At 48.8% G+C, this 13,270-nt stretch overlaps 1 protein-coding gene across 2 annotated transcripts; it reads right to left on the bottom strand.

Annotated features, from left to right (window-relative positions):
• Positions 1-1,794: 1,794 nt before the first annotated feature.
• Positions 1,795-13,207, bottom strand: UBAP1L (ubiquitin associated protein 1 like). Of its 2 annotated transcripts, none has more exons than XM_051628358.1 (6): positions 12,837-13,207; positions 10,255-10,406; positions 7,965-8,702; positions 6,624-6,845; positions 3,883-3,984; positions 1,795-2,922 (listed from the first exon to the last, which is right to left on the bottom strand). In XM_051628358.1, the coding sequence occupies exons 2-6, from the start codon at positions 10,384-10,386 to the stop codon at positions 2,788-2,790; spliced, it is 1,329 nt and encodes a 442-aa protein (XP_051484318.1). In that variant the 5' UTR covers positions 10,387-10,406; positions 12,837-13,207; the 3' UTR covers positions 1,795-2,787. The 2 variants fall into 2 exon arrangements, with proteins under 2 accessions (XP_051484318.1, XP_051484319.1); XM_051628359.1 differs by having other exon boundaries at positions 10,255-10,401.
• Positions 13,208-13,270: the final 63 nt, after the last annotated feature.

Raw genomic sequence — 13,270 nt, 5'->3', positions numbered from 1 at the left:
GGGAGATCTGTGGGGACCAGGACAGCAGCAAACCCAGCCATGGCTGAGTTGGTTCCCACCCCTGGGGCAGGGTCCGGGCTGCCTGTGCTGTCCTGGCCGTGACGGAGCGGAAGGCAACACCAGCTGGGACACCTCAAATGCCTCCACTGCTGACCCCACCAAGTTCCCAGCGTTTTCAAAACAGTTCCTGCGTTTGAGAAAAAACCCACACAACACAACCACAAACCAAACAGGAAAACCCCAGCTCACATCCATGCCCAGACTGAAACCCACTTGATGTGTCTTGTCCCCAAGTGCCCTCTGCCACCAAGCCAGGCCACCACGCTGCTGTCACCCCCAGGATAGGGATAGCAGCCGGTGGAGGTGTGAGGGCTGATGGTGGCACAGGAGAGGACACTGGTGGACCTCACCCAACTCCACACCAGGCCACAGCATTAGCTGAGCAGTGTTACTATCCTCGTTAGCAGAAAGTCCATCAAGTCAAATCCCTGTTCCCTTCCTAGATTAAGCCAATTAACATTTCATGCTGTCCTCCTCTAACTGCGAGCAGCTCACAGAGGCATGGTGCTTTTAAACCATTTCAAGCTGAACAAGCAGCTTAAACCCTCCATTAAAAGAAAGTTAAAATAATTCTGTTACTAAAATATTTCTCTTGGGCTCCTGCAGCTCACCAGGGAGAGCTGAACTTGGCAGGCTCTCCCTTTCCCTCCAGCTCCAAGACCGCCAAGCCATACAACCTCTCCCCACACCATCACACACTGGGTTTTTTTGACAGTTCAGGGTTTTACAGAGATATTTGCTGACAAAAAGCAAAAGGTTTGAAGGTTTTAAGTGTAGCACCTGGGAGCAGGTGTTGGCAGGCACAGCTGATGGCATGGATGCTCCCAAGGGAGGAGTCATTCGCAGCATCCATCAATCCAGACCATGATAAAGTTCCACAAGATAGTTTTAGGAGCACAGGGAGGGAAAAACACACAGTTCTTACCTCTGCAAGCACGGGGAAACAATGATGAGTCAGGACCAAGCAAATCCCTAAGGAGAGCAGGAGGCTACTCAGCCTTTGCACAGTGAGTGGGCACAACACTGCCGATGTGCTTGGCTCCACCAACATTCAGCCCTCGCTGTCACACTCTTCTGGCACCAGCACAGCACCCTCATCTCCCCTTTCCAATCTCCATGGTGTTTGCTCTGCCAAAGATTAGGGTTTGAGGCAAAGGGATCTATCTAATTGCAATTCAACCTTTTGCAAGTTTCTTTTTTAAGGTGACATCATCTTGGCAAGGAGGAACGTAATGAAAAGCTGTCTGTAGAATGGACTTGCCTTATAAGGGCCGTAGCAAAAATAAAAGCTTGTATAACCAAGCAAAAGCTGGAGGAAAAACAGGGCTGGGAGCTCCAAGAAGAGCCTGTGAGCTCCCCAGATATCTCCCCATGGATATTTCCCTTGGCCATACAAGGTGCCATGTTTTCCTTTTAAATGCCATTAAAGAGAGGGTATAAAGCATCCTTAGGTATGGATGGGTCAAGTCCCTCAAAACCTGGATGCCAAGTGTCCTTGTTGCATCCAGAGGAGGATGAAGGCAGCTGTGGAGGCTTGTACCCCGCTCCTGGTGTTTGGCACCTGTCTGGAGATAGAGGGAGAAGGGACCTGGCATTGTGACTCGATGGCAATATGTCGGGCTGCGAGATTGTCTGGAAGGATACAATGGAAAAATGGTACTAATGTAACTAATTAAGGATTTTCTCTGCTAGCTTGTGCCAGTTGGCATTTTCACAGGGAAAGACACAAATACATTTCAGAACAACCCCTCCAACCATCTTTACTCAAAGAAATTACATCTGTATCTAATTCAGAGGAAAATAATGTACTTTTATGTGAAAACCCTGTCCAGTGTTCCACTGCCAAGCCAAGAAACACACTCCATGTGATTTGCATCTCCCATTCTCCGTCCTTCAGTTAGGTACAAGAAGTCCCTCAGGCATTCAGATTTTCCTGATTGTGACCTTCCTGCTTAACCTCATTTGGAGCCACTGTCTCCACAGTTTAGGGAAGCCTCCCCTGAATATTCCTGATTTGGGCAGAGCACGAGGGCAGCCAAGCCGTTCCCCATCTCTGTTCTGATTTCATGATGTTTCCCGAGCACAAATCCTTGTGTAAGACATTTTTCACTGCACTGGATAAAATTCCATGTATTTCTAGAGCAAGGGCAGCCTGTTTTCTTTCCTCATCCTCACAGAGTTGTGTATTTAGCTCAAGTTTCTGGTTTAAAAGGAGAAGCTAATGTGATCAGGCTGGATTTCAGTTACAATATTCAACCGTGACTAAGTCAGCTGAGACTCTTCCCAAGCAAGGACCACCAAATGTTTCTGCAGGAGCTTTCAGTTTTTGTGAGAACAATCTCTTCTGGGGACTTATACAATCCTTTTAAGAAACCACATTTGACTGTAGTTGAAAACACAACACCCATATCCCCAGATGGAGGGGAGAAACTCTGGTTTGAGTTTTGCAAAATCTAAGCCGAAGGCGGTTCAGATCTTAATTGCATCTGATCTGAACAGCTGAGATGATCAAGGGTGGAGAAGTGTGGGTGGAGAGAGAAACACTCCTGCTAGAAAGCCTTTGCCCTAGTATAGTGATGAACACACTTGTGATGAATGTCCATGAAATGAGCTGAGACACCACGGTGGATTTTCTGCAGGTTTGTGGTCAGCAAGTGTCAACCCACCCAAGGCCTTTGGTGGTCTCGTCTGGAGAGGAGAAGCTGTGACTGGGGTCCAGGATGCTGGTCACTGGGCTTTCATCACAAGCTCTTCCAGTGCCTTCTCCCTCTGATTCCCACAAAGCAAAAGAACTTCTTTGATTTCATTTTGCTGGAAACCCATATCATTAAACTGAGCCAACAAGTGCAAGAATTCAGCTGCCTGGAGGAAGAAGGAAGAGAAAGGAGTGATGTTATCGTGGGGTTTTAGGGCTGGATTTATCGTGGAGTTGCAGCAGGACCAGCATCAGGTGACAAGGCTGCAGCCAGGCCCCCTGGCCGGGTTGTATTACTGCTGAAGGGCACTGCTGGTGCCACGGCTGAGAGCAGAGCAAGGGCACAGGTACCACTGCCAGCACCTACAAGTGTGCCCCTACACCAGCTTTTTTAATGAGAAACATTTCATAAAGTCTCTAGCTTCACTTATTCCTCATCAAGTTTAATCTGAATTCCATGCGACTGTTTGTCTGCATTATAAAGAGACTGGGGATAGGCAGTGAGTGCAAGCTGGAATTCATTTGTTTGGCTTCCCCCCCTGGCTCAGGCTGGGCCCCAGCACCACAACATCTCCTGGAGCTGTGTCCTCAATAAATAACGCCCTGGCTGACACTGAGACCTGGGCACCCTCCTGCTGCCACAGCCCTAAGTGGTGAGCCAGCAATCTGTGCCAACAGCATCACTGCAAACACCCCAGCCCAAATTTCCAGCTGCTTTTCTCCCACCCCAGCTCTTTACTAAGCTCAAGAGCGACTGGTGATGGAGACCAACACCCTGAGTGCCACCACGGCTCTTCTCCCTGGGGAGTGGATACAAAGAGGGAATCAGGAGGGAGGTAGCAAGTGTGGTGGGCTTGGGATGGGAGACTCCCTGTGCAGGGGCTGAGTGAGAATTGTGCTTGCACAGCTGGGAGTTAGGATGGATGGAGAAGAACAGAGCAGGTGTCCTTCCCAGGGGTCCTAAGAGGGTCTGCCACAAGTGTGGACTCGCTGTTTGCAGAGTAATGTGTCTGACCTGCTGGAAAGGTGATGAAGGAGGGGAACGTGCAGCCCCACGTTGGTGGGGCTGGTAAAGCAACCCCAGAGGACACAGCACAAAGGGCCCGGCTGTGCCGCCCCACTCTGACCTTTTTCTCTGAGTACTGGAACATCTCCATGGCCTCCTCCACCTGCCCTTCCTCGTAGCCCTGCTTCCGCAGCCGGTCACAGGCACTCAGGTAGCTCAGGAACTGCAGAAGAAGACAACCAAGGTTAATCAAACCTCACAGACATGGGTGCAAGTGCATTCAGGAGCCCACTGTGCCACCTTCCAGGGACATGCTTCTGGGATGCAACTGTCCTCCTGGCTCCCATCTGATGTTCAGCCAGCGCAGTCTGTCCATCAGCAGGACTCCCACTGCGAGCAGACAAGGTCTTGGTCCCCCCCAGCTTTCACAAGGTGGGAACAGGAACAAGCTGGAGGGAGGACAAGGAGCAAACCAAACATCTGAACCATCTGAGATACAAAGCGATGACCTCCAGGCTGGGGATGAAGCAGAGTCCATCCTGGTGAGATGTCTACCCTCAGCTGACCCCACATCCCTTTGATGTGCTGGGGTTCGGGTGCCTGCGGGTTCACTCCAAGGTCCAAGTACAAAACCCACCCCAGGGGAGACCCGTGTGCTGTCATTACAGAAAGTCAACAGTTATTTTTGGCTTTCCTCGTTGTTCTTGGAGTGCTGACAGCACTATTCCCAGCGGCATCTTTTAAATACCACCAGAATCATTCACTGTCCAAAAACACATGGGACAGACAATAATAAATGAGCTACACAATAGCAGGGGGAATAAGAACGCCCCACAGGGCTCCCCAAAGCTGTGCTGTCTTCTTCCAAGGAGAAGTTGATTCATAACTCCCCAGCTCCACCAGTGCAGACCTCCACCCTCCCCAAGCACCACTGCAGCCAAGGAGAAAGTTTCAGTAAAAGACTATAAAAGACTATAAGAAAAAGCCAAAAAGGTCCCTCAAACGTCAAGTTAATCTGGTTTGGCTAAAGAGCAGAGTAGAATTTTAAGAAATGTCAACCTTAAGGAACAGCTTACTAAGTAAAAAAAATAGACAATCATTGGCATTCAGAACCTGTTTTGTTTTGCCTTGTTACCTTAAATACCCCAGTTCACTGCTGTGTTTTCTTCCTGGTCACAGCAGGTACAGCCACTGCTGTGCTCATGGCTAGTCCTGGCAGTCTGGAGTGCTCTTCAAGCCCAGCAAGAACTTGGTGCTGTTGTCAGCTCAACAATTTTATCCTTAAAATAACTTTTATATAAATATACATATGTGGATATGAATATATTATATATATATTCTTGAAGACTAAAAAAACCCAAGGTTTTAAATACTATGGCCTGCTAGCTCCCTGCCTTACTGCTCGCTGGGGAGGAGGAGCTCCTCTCAAGGAGACTCCTTACCACACTTGGACATGAAGTTCCTCCAGGGCAGGCAGCCCTGTAGAGCTTGGCTTTATCTGCTACATGGCCAACCCAATAACCTCAACCCAAACTGCTTCTGTGTGAAGTGACCTCCAGGCTCTGGTATATGAGTAACCTGCTGATTTCTCTCTTCCCTCATTTGCTGCTACTTGGTGTTAAGTGCAGCAATGAGCTTTTCACACCAAAGACAAGTGTGGGCAGTGATGCAAAGGAAACCCCTCCTCTGGTTGGTTTTATCTTCCATGTCCCTGTACCACTTTGGCTGGTGCCCATTGGAAAGGCCCAACCCCATGAGGTCCCTGCTTCAGGTGCTCCCAACAAATGGCTGCTAAAGAAGAGACAAGCCTTACCACCAACCATTTCACTGACCCACCTGGACCATGGACTATAAGCTGCCAGCATTAAAAACAAGCAAACACCACCAAAGACCCAACTACTGATTTCACCATGGAGGAACAGGGTAGACATCTCTCCAGTCTTGCAGCAGGGTTCAAGCCAGGGATGTATAAACCTGGTGGGCATTAACCCTCAGGTGCTGAGCCTCCAGGGACAGAGACTCTGGGGGAACAGGGAGAGTCCAGCCAGCACAGTAATGGTCAGCCCTGCTAAACTCATTGCTGCAAATGCCACCTCTGAGAACACAACTACAAGCATTAGAGGGGCTCAAGAAGCCACTGTCCTGTCTCAGCTCACATGTACATTGAGAGCTCTGTGGAACAATGATGCATTTTTGATTAGTCAATGGGCATTGATCAAGATGCAATGATGCATTTTTGGTTTAGGCCCAGACCATGACATCCCAAATGATGAACCTCTAGCACACTGGGGCAACTAACCCCGCTTGAGCCTTTTAAAGAGGGTCTTCCACCAAAACTGAGAATTTATTTTAAATAAATTATAGGTTATTACACAGGGTTCCTCAGGAAAAGAGCTCTCAAAGCTTGTAGGGAATCAGTCCCTGGTTGTTCCAGTGAGGGGAGCTTTGGAGAAAGCCCAGGCAAATCTCCGAGGCATTTGTACAGCCCAGCTCTGACAGGATGAGCCATGGCAATAATCATACGAATCTAACAACTGGGAAAAAATGATGTGCAAGAAGTTTCCATATACGGGGGCAAAATGGGTACTTCAAAGGACACCACACTCCACACAGATTTAACAGATAATGATACCAGGCTGTTACTACTCGCTGAAAAGCTGAGGGCCACTCACTGCTACTTTATTACATCAAAAGCACAGATGTGTGATCCCATGGAAAACCCTGTCAACTGCAGTCTGACACCACAGTGGGAAACCCAAGGTCACCGCAAGTCCATCCCAAGCAGCCAGCCACCCCTTTTCCATGAAAATCAAGTTTTTCTGTACGAAAAGCTTTCCACAGCACCATGCTAGCTCCACCAACCTGACTTAAGCTTTGCCTTCCAGTCTTCTGGAGGGTGAGGATGGCTTTGCGGGTGGAGTAGCCCAAGGCTGCCACGGGCTCGATGAGGTCTCGCTCCTCCTGGCTCAGCGCCGAGAGCAGGTCAGCCGCCGAATCCGGCTGAGATCTGTGGGAACTGAGAGGTTCTGCAGGCGTGGAGGCAGGCTTGCAGGCAGGGGGGAGGCAGGTGTAGGGGCTGAGGGACTGCAAGAAAAAACAGCAGACGATGGTCTTGCTCCAGCTTATGAAACAATGTTAAACAACCCAGGCTGAAGCAACGCTTTCCAACGCCCCATACATGGAACAAACCTCCCTGATCATCAAAGGAGACTGGACCTAATTAAATCCAGGCTCAACTATAGATCAGAGAAAACAGGGCTCAGAAGGGCTCATGGGGCAAAGTGAGCAAAAGCAGCTTCCCTTCCCTGGGAATCCCAGTCATGTCTCCAGCAACAAATGCCACCCTCGAGCAGCCAAGCCAGAGGCAGCACTGCTGGAGGCAGGAGATGCAGCAGCCCGGGCAGGAGGAAGCTCTCCTGATGCCCATGATGTTTATCAGATATATTTGAGGTTTCTGTTACAAAGCCATCTCCAGAAACGACCTTGCACATAGCAACACTCACCAGAGTACGAGTATTTGGCATGATCCATGTGTAACAGCAGCTGAGCAGGGGGATGGATTAGCAATTAGTTGCAACAGCTGTTTAGTGTATAAATACACATGGGCATTAATCTTGCTTTAATTACCCTCCCTCTAATGCAACAACGTATAAACAAGCCAGCCTTTCATGTGTCTGATGGTTTTAATTGTGGGTTTTAAGTAATTCATCTCTCAAGTGGGTGGATGAGATGCAATTTCTTAAAAAACATGGTGAAATTCAGATCCAAGGTGACAGAAAGCAGTATTTGCTCCAGTACCTCCTATCACTCTGTTTGTCATTAAACAATCAGTGTTTCCAGTAGGACTATGAAGTTTCCTAGAAAAGACATGATGGCTGCAAGGGGGCATTTCCCATAAACTTTGTTTATATACATTAGAGGAAAGGAAAATGGAAAGAGGGAAAAAACCCTCATTTAACTTACTTTTTTTTGTGTTTCAATTGAAAATCAAGTAAGATTAGTTACTTGTCAGAAAAACAGGGATATTTTGGTCAGGATCAAACTTACAAAAACTCAGCCATTTCCCATAAGTTCAGTGTTCCCAAAGCCTCATTTTGGTCCTATTTTGTTGCCCAGACCCCAGCAAATGGGACCTATTTGATGCTCTCCACCTCCCTCCTGTCTCAGCAACAAGCAAAGGGCTACCAGAAGAAAACATCTCACCGGCACCGTGGGTTTATGGTGTTTGACTGGGGGGATCAGCCTGGTCCTGGCTGGCACCATGGTCCCCTGGTGGAATGTGCCTGGGGCTGGCCTGTACTTGATGCTGCAGCCAGTGCTGGGGCGCTGAGGGAGCGGCCGAGGCACTGGGACCCCTCTGCTTTCCAAGGTGGCTCTGTTCAAAGGATGCACCAAAGAAGCCAACTTCCTCCTGGCTGCTTCCAGCTCGTTCTTCATGTTGTTAAATATCACCCTGGATCTTTTCTGCTTGCTCAGGTCTGGGCTGGCTGGGCTATGGCTGTTGTTCTCCGGTGGGGGCTCCAGCAAACCAGGTGATGTCTTTGGTCGGGTCTGGTAAAAGCTAGGATGTAGAGACACACCTCTCCCAGCGGGTCTCCTCCTGGAAGCCTTGTCATCCTTGTCACTCTCTTCCCAGGAGGTAGAGGAGTACTCATCATCCTCCGAGTACTCGTCCTCATCCGAGTGCCAGGTCTCGCTCTCGGTGTCGGACCCGGTGCCCCGGCCGTGCCCGTAGCCGCCGTCGGCAGCGCAGAGGCTGAGGCAGCGCCGCACCGCCCCGTCCCGCGCGCGGCCCCCGCAGCTCTCAGCAGGGTCCACCAGCAGCAGCCAGCATGGTGGAGCTGTGGGGACCACTTCAGAGGTGACTGGACGCTGGGAGGTTTGCTGCTGGGATGCCACCTCGACCCAGTAAAGTGCTTTTCTTTCCAGCGAGAAGTCGTGCTGTGGAAGAATGGGAAGCAGCTGGTGAGGGCAGCTGAAACCAGACCACGTGGCACAGAGCAAACCATGCACTTAATGACAGCACCCTAAGATCTGCATCCTTCCCATATTGGCTCCTCTTTCCTTGAGCACTGGGGCTGGCTATGGGCACTACAGCTGTGGCAGTGCCAGCCTCATCCCTACTTGAAAAAAAATCCAGCTACAAAGTTATTACTCTTTTTGAGTTGTACCTGCAATTCTTTTGATGGGTGCTTTATGCTCTGGGGTGGCTTTGTGTCAGTTTGGCTACTGTGGAAAGGGAGAGGGTGCAGACAGGAGACATGGGCATCCCAATTTCAGGCAGCTGCAGAGAGCCACTGCAGCCAGCTGCAGGCTATGGGCTGCTCCCAGAATGGTGGCAGAGCTCATTTGTGGCCCTCAGTGGCATCTGGCAGAGCCACCTTGGGCATGGGGACCTGAGAGCCACCAAGGAGGGAGATGCCACCTTGAGCAGAGGCAGGCCACATGAGTCTCCAACAGCACTGGGGGCTTGATTGGTCCCCAGACAGAGTCATCATTTCCACAAAGCCTAGCTTAAAATATAAGTGTATTTAAGACTAAAATCTGAGGGTGTTCCTGGAACAAACAAGCTTTCCTGTCCCAGAGCACTCCAAACAAGGTCTTCTCCAGATGGGCAGGCAAGTACATTCACAGCCCAGGAATGCTGTTTTCACTGCTCCCTGCCACTCACTTGCCAGCTGTGGACCCAAACCACCTCCCCAAGGAAAACACCACCTCGTGCCTCCAGAAGGATCAGCCTGCACTGCCAGCGCAATCGCTCGGCCTCTGCGGGGAGCACTGACATGTTTCCAACCAGGCAGAAACCCAGGGCTGGGGGTTTCCTGGGATAGGACAGGATGGTGGACAACCTCAGCTGGTCCCTGGGGATGCAGAGCATTACCTGCCTTTACACAGGTAGCAAAAAATGTATGCCTTAAAATTCTCTTTGGAGAAATGGCTTAAAACAAACAACACAGCAACTCTTCATGTTAAATGTGTTCTGTGATGTGTCATTTTGGAGGGAGGGATTAGCAAGACTGAGACAAGGAAACAAAATGTAGAAGACAGGACTGAGCCATGTAGAAGTTCACAAAGTGCCACAGGGTATTATATATGTCTAATGTATATGTCACCAGCACAGTGTTGCATGCTTACATCTCTGCTAGATTTAATAAACATGTAATAAATATTATTAATAAATGAGACAGTGATGATTCCAGACTAGCAAAAAGCCCAGAGCAGTGCCTGAAGTTTACCCTTCTTTCCCAGAAAGACCCAATCCTCCAGCTGAGATGAGATTATAAAAAAACACCCTCAAATCTATTCCTGCCTCACTCACACCAACCACCAATTGCCCTCAGCTCCTCCCACTCCTGCAAATCAGATTATTAAGAGGAGATGAATTAGTAGGAGAGGTTTCCCTTCTTTCACAAGAAAAGGCAAACACCACTGGCATCTCTTTGAGCATCCCCCCAAGTGAATCTGGATGTGCACACGGGTGGAGGTGACTCACCAGGGTGCTCATAAGGATGTCAGTGCAGTCAGGGAGCTCAATGTCTGGGGCGGTGATTAAAGTGTTTTCTCCCCCAGTGTCTTCATCAAGGCTCCAGGTCGTCCGGAAAGGAACTTCATCCAGGTAGCTCATTGCTGCTGCCTGATTCTGTTCTGCCAGAGAAAGGGATGAAACAGAACTGTAAAAGGCAGGACTGGCACCTTTTAACGTGGGGGGAAGGAGAGAAAGGTGAGCCATTTCAAGTGATGCTGGTAAAAGGATGGCAGCCCTTAGGGATGCTGCCAGACGGGTAAAAACCACTGTGTGCAATGCCCAGGTTTGTGAAGTCTTAATTACTGACACTGGAAAGATTTTCTGAACTATCCTTTGCTATTCTGAGCTTGCTCCAGCAGGACCTGACCAAGTTTAGAGCTTCATTTGGCAAAGATCCTGAGTGTTTTTCTCTTCTGCTTCTATCTCCATGCATGCCCCACTGCTTCCCATCCCTCCTCCTGCCACCCATTGCACGCTCCCTTTCCCAAGTGTGGGACAGACTGAGCACTTGTTGCAGTTACAGAGGCAGAAACAGCAGCCAAGGAGGATACCTCGCAGGTCTCTCCTCTCGGTGTGACCTGCCAACCTCTGTGATCATGCAGCAGGGACAAAGGGAGGCCCCTCCAGCACCATGGCAGCTTCCCAGGAGCCAGAGGAGGCTGGAGCACCAGGCAAGCTTCTGTGTTAGGTGGATCTCAAAAATGCCATTTTAAGGTCAGATTAGCTTTCAAGAACCAGTGAGTAATTTTAACTGCAGTGATGTTTTTTAGATTTGGAATAGCAGGGGAGAGAAAAATTGCAGATGAGCTGGGAATGGTGGCATGGAAAACTTAACTGCAATAGCGTAGCAACCAGCTCTGTATAAATGTCTCAATTTAATAAAAAGCCACTATTTGCTGCATGAAACTTCAAGTCCACAACTTCCCAGTGTGCAAAATAATTGCCTTTATACATTGTCAACTGGCAAGAGTTTATGATCAGTCTTCCACTGAGTTTGGGTACTTGGGGTGCCTGTCCACCTCAAAGTCTTCAGCAGTCACTCTCAAGACAAACAGTAACTACTTGGTGTGACATCCCTAAGTGCTTCTACTATTTATTGCCTTTTAAAAAAAAAGCTTCTGTGACAATGAGGATAAGCAATCCACTAAAAGAAAATACACAGATTAATGTATGCAAGGAAGAAAAAGCTGCCTGTTTAAGGCAAAATCAAGGGTCTATAATAGGAAATGGCATTCAAGGTAGTTTTACGTCAGCACAGGACTAACAACCTGCTTCCAGACCACAAAGAGCAACACACAAAATTGCTCAGTGCAACTTGGTCTTACCAGAATTACAAGAGTTGTTGCTCTCCTGCTTAAGCCAGGAGCCTTTTAATACCCAGGGCGGCAGGGCAAGCAGAGCTGTAACCAGCTTTGCTGCTGCCACACGTGTCCTGCTGCCAACACAAGACACAGGCAACGTGTCGGGAGCCCACACGGAGCCAGGCCACCTGCTCCCCAGCCTAAGAGGGCTCAGCCTAAGTTCCCACTTACGTCAGCACTGACAAAGACAATGCGTGAAAGTATCTGCAGGCAAAGCCACCTTCCCCCAGCAACCTCCAGCTCCTCTGCCTGGCCAGGCAGCCCCCGCCTGTCAACTGGCTCTTCCCAAGAGCCAGTCAGTACTGATCACTGCTGGTGGCAATTGGGTGCAAAGGAAAGGAGCATCCTGTCATCCATTGCCTAGGACGGCTTTACTTGGTTTTAAACATGACTTTAAGCGATGAGGATGGGCTGTGAATGCAGCTGAAGCCAGGATGAATAAAATAAGGAGAGATTATGGTACCATATCTTGCTGTACTTCACTGCACAAATACTGTGCTCTGAGAGAGGTTCCCACAGGTGTTAATACCTAAATCCACTACTTGGAAAAAAAGTACATTGGGGTGAGGAACAACAACAAAAACACCACTAGACAAGGATAAAAGAGGGGCAGTGGTAAACACCATCTCACACCAGAAAGCAGCTCCTACAAGGGTCCTGACTTCATCTGCTTCCCACCATCCCTGTCTGCTTTGACATCAAAGACACAGGCTGGCAATCAAACAAATTCCTATCAGGAAGAGGATGTGTCTTACAAGCATAAGACACCTGAATGGCACTGGGAGCTGGAAAGGAATAGGATGCAAGTAACTCTTGGAAACTCATTACCAGCCTCTCTTTTCTTCAGGCCTAAATTATTTTTAAAAACTTAAAACTAATAGGAGATACCATAGGAGACAGTAGGAAACACTATACTCAAATATATTTGAACCTTAAATCTGAATACACGGGGGTTTTTTTTAAGAATTAATACCCTATCACCATTTAAGACTTTAAACATTCCTCTTCCATCTGTGGCTTCAACAACTTCCTCACTAAAAATGTAATATTTTAATGCAGATGTCATTAGAGAAGAGCAAATACATAGAACAAACCACAGAAAGCAGGAAAGTGAAGTACACCTAACTGTGCATCACCCACTGGCATTTTCAAGTCCTGTTCTTTTTGACAACATGAAGTTCTCCTTACCTTCAGACAGACCCACGGAGCTCCTCTCACAGACCAGGGCTGCTTTTCCACTGCCTGCTTATCTGCTGCTCAGCTCTTTTAAACTCTTTCAGCGTCAAGACAAGCAGCTGACTTTGACAGTTTGAAGATGATCACAGCTTAGGCAGTGAGCCTGTCTCCTCAGAGATGCTGATGGGATCAGGAGCCCAGCTACGTAGGTAGAGCATCCTCTGGTCACTGAGCTGAGGGCGCTGGGTCTGACGTTGCTGCTGGGTTATTTGAAGTTGCAAGACTCCCCAGGGTCCAACCCAGACACAGGTCTTGGAGTACTGAAGCAGCAGCAGGAACAGGAGGATGTACAGACACACAAATCTGAATCTTTACCTCCCAAGGAGTTCACTGTAACCTGTGTTTTGGAGTCATGTTTGATGCCAAGTACTAAACCAAATCTCTCC

Source organism: Apus apus, chromosome 10, assembly GCF_020740795.1.
Source record: "Apus apus isolate bApuApu2 chromosome 10, bApuApu2.pri.cur, whole genome shotgun sequence".
Lineage (NCBI taxonomy): Eukaryota > Metazoa > Chordata > Aves > Apodiformes > Apodidae > Apus > Apus apus.
Note: the sequence above shows the minus strand (reverse complement) of the source record. Positions and strands in the feature narration are given on the sequence as shown.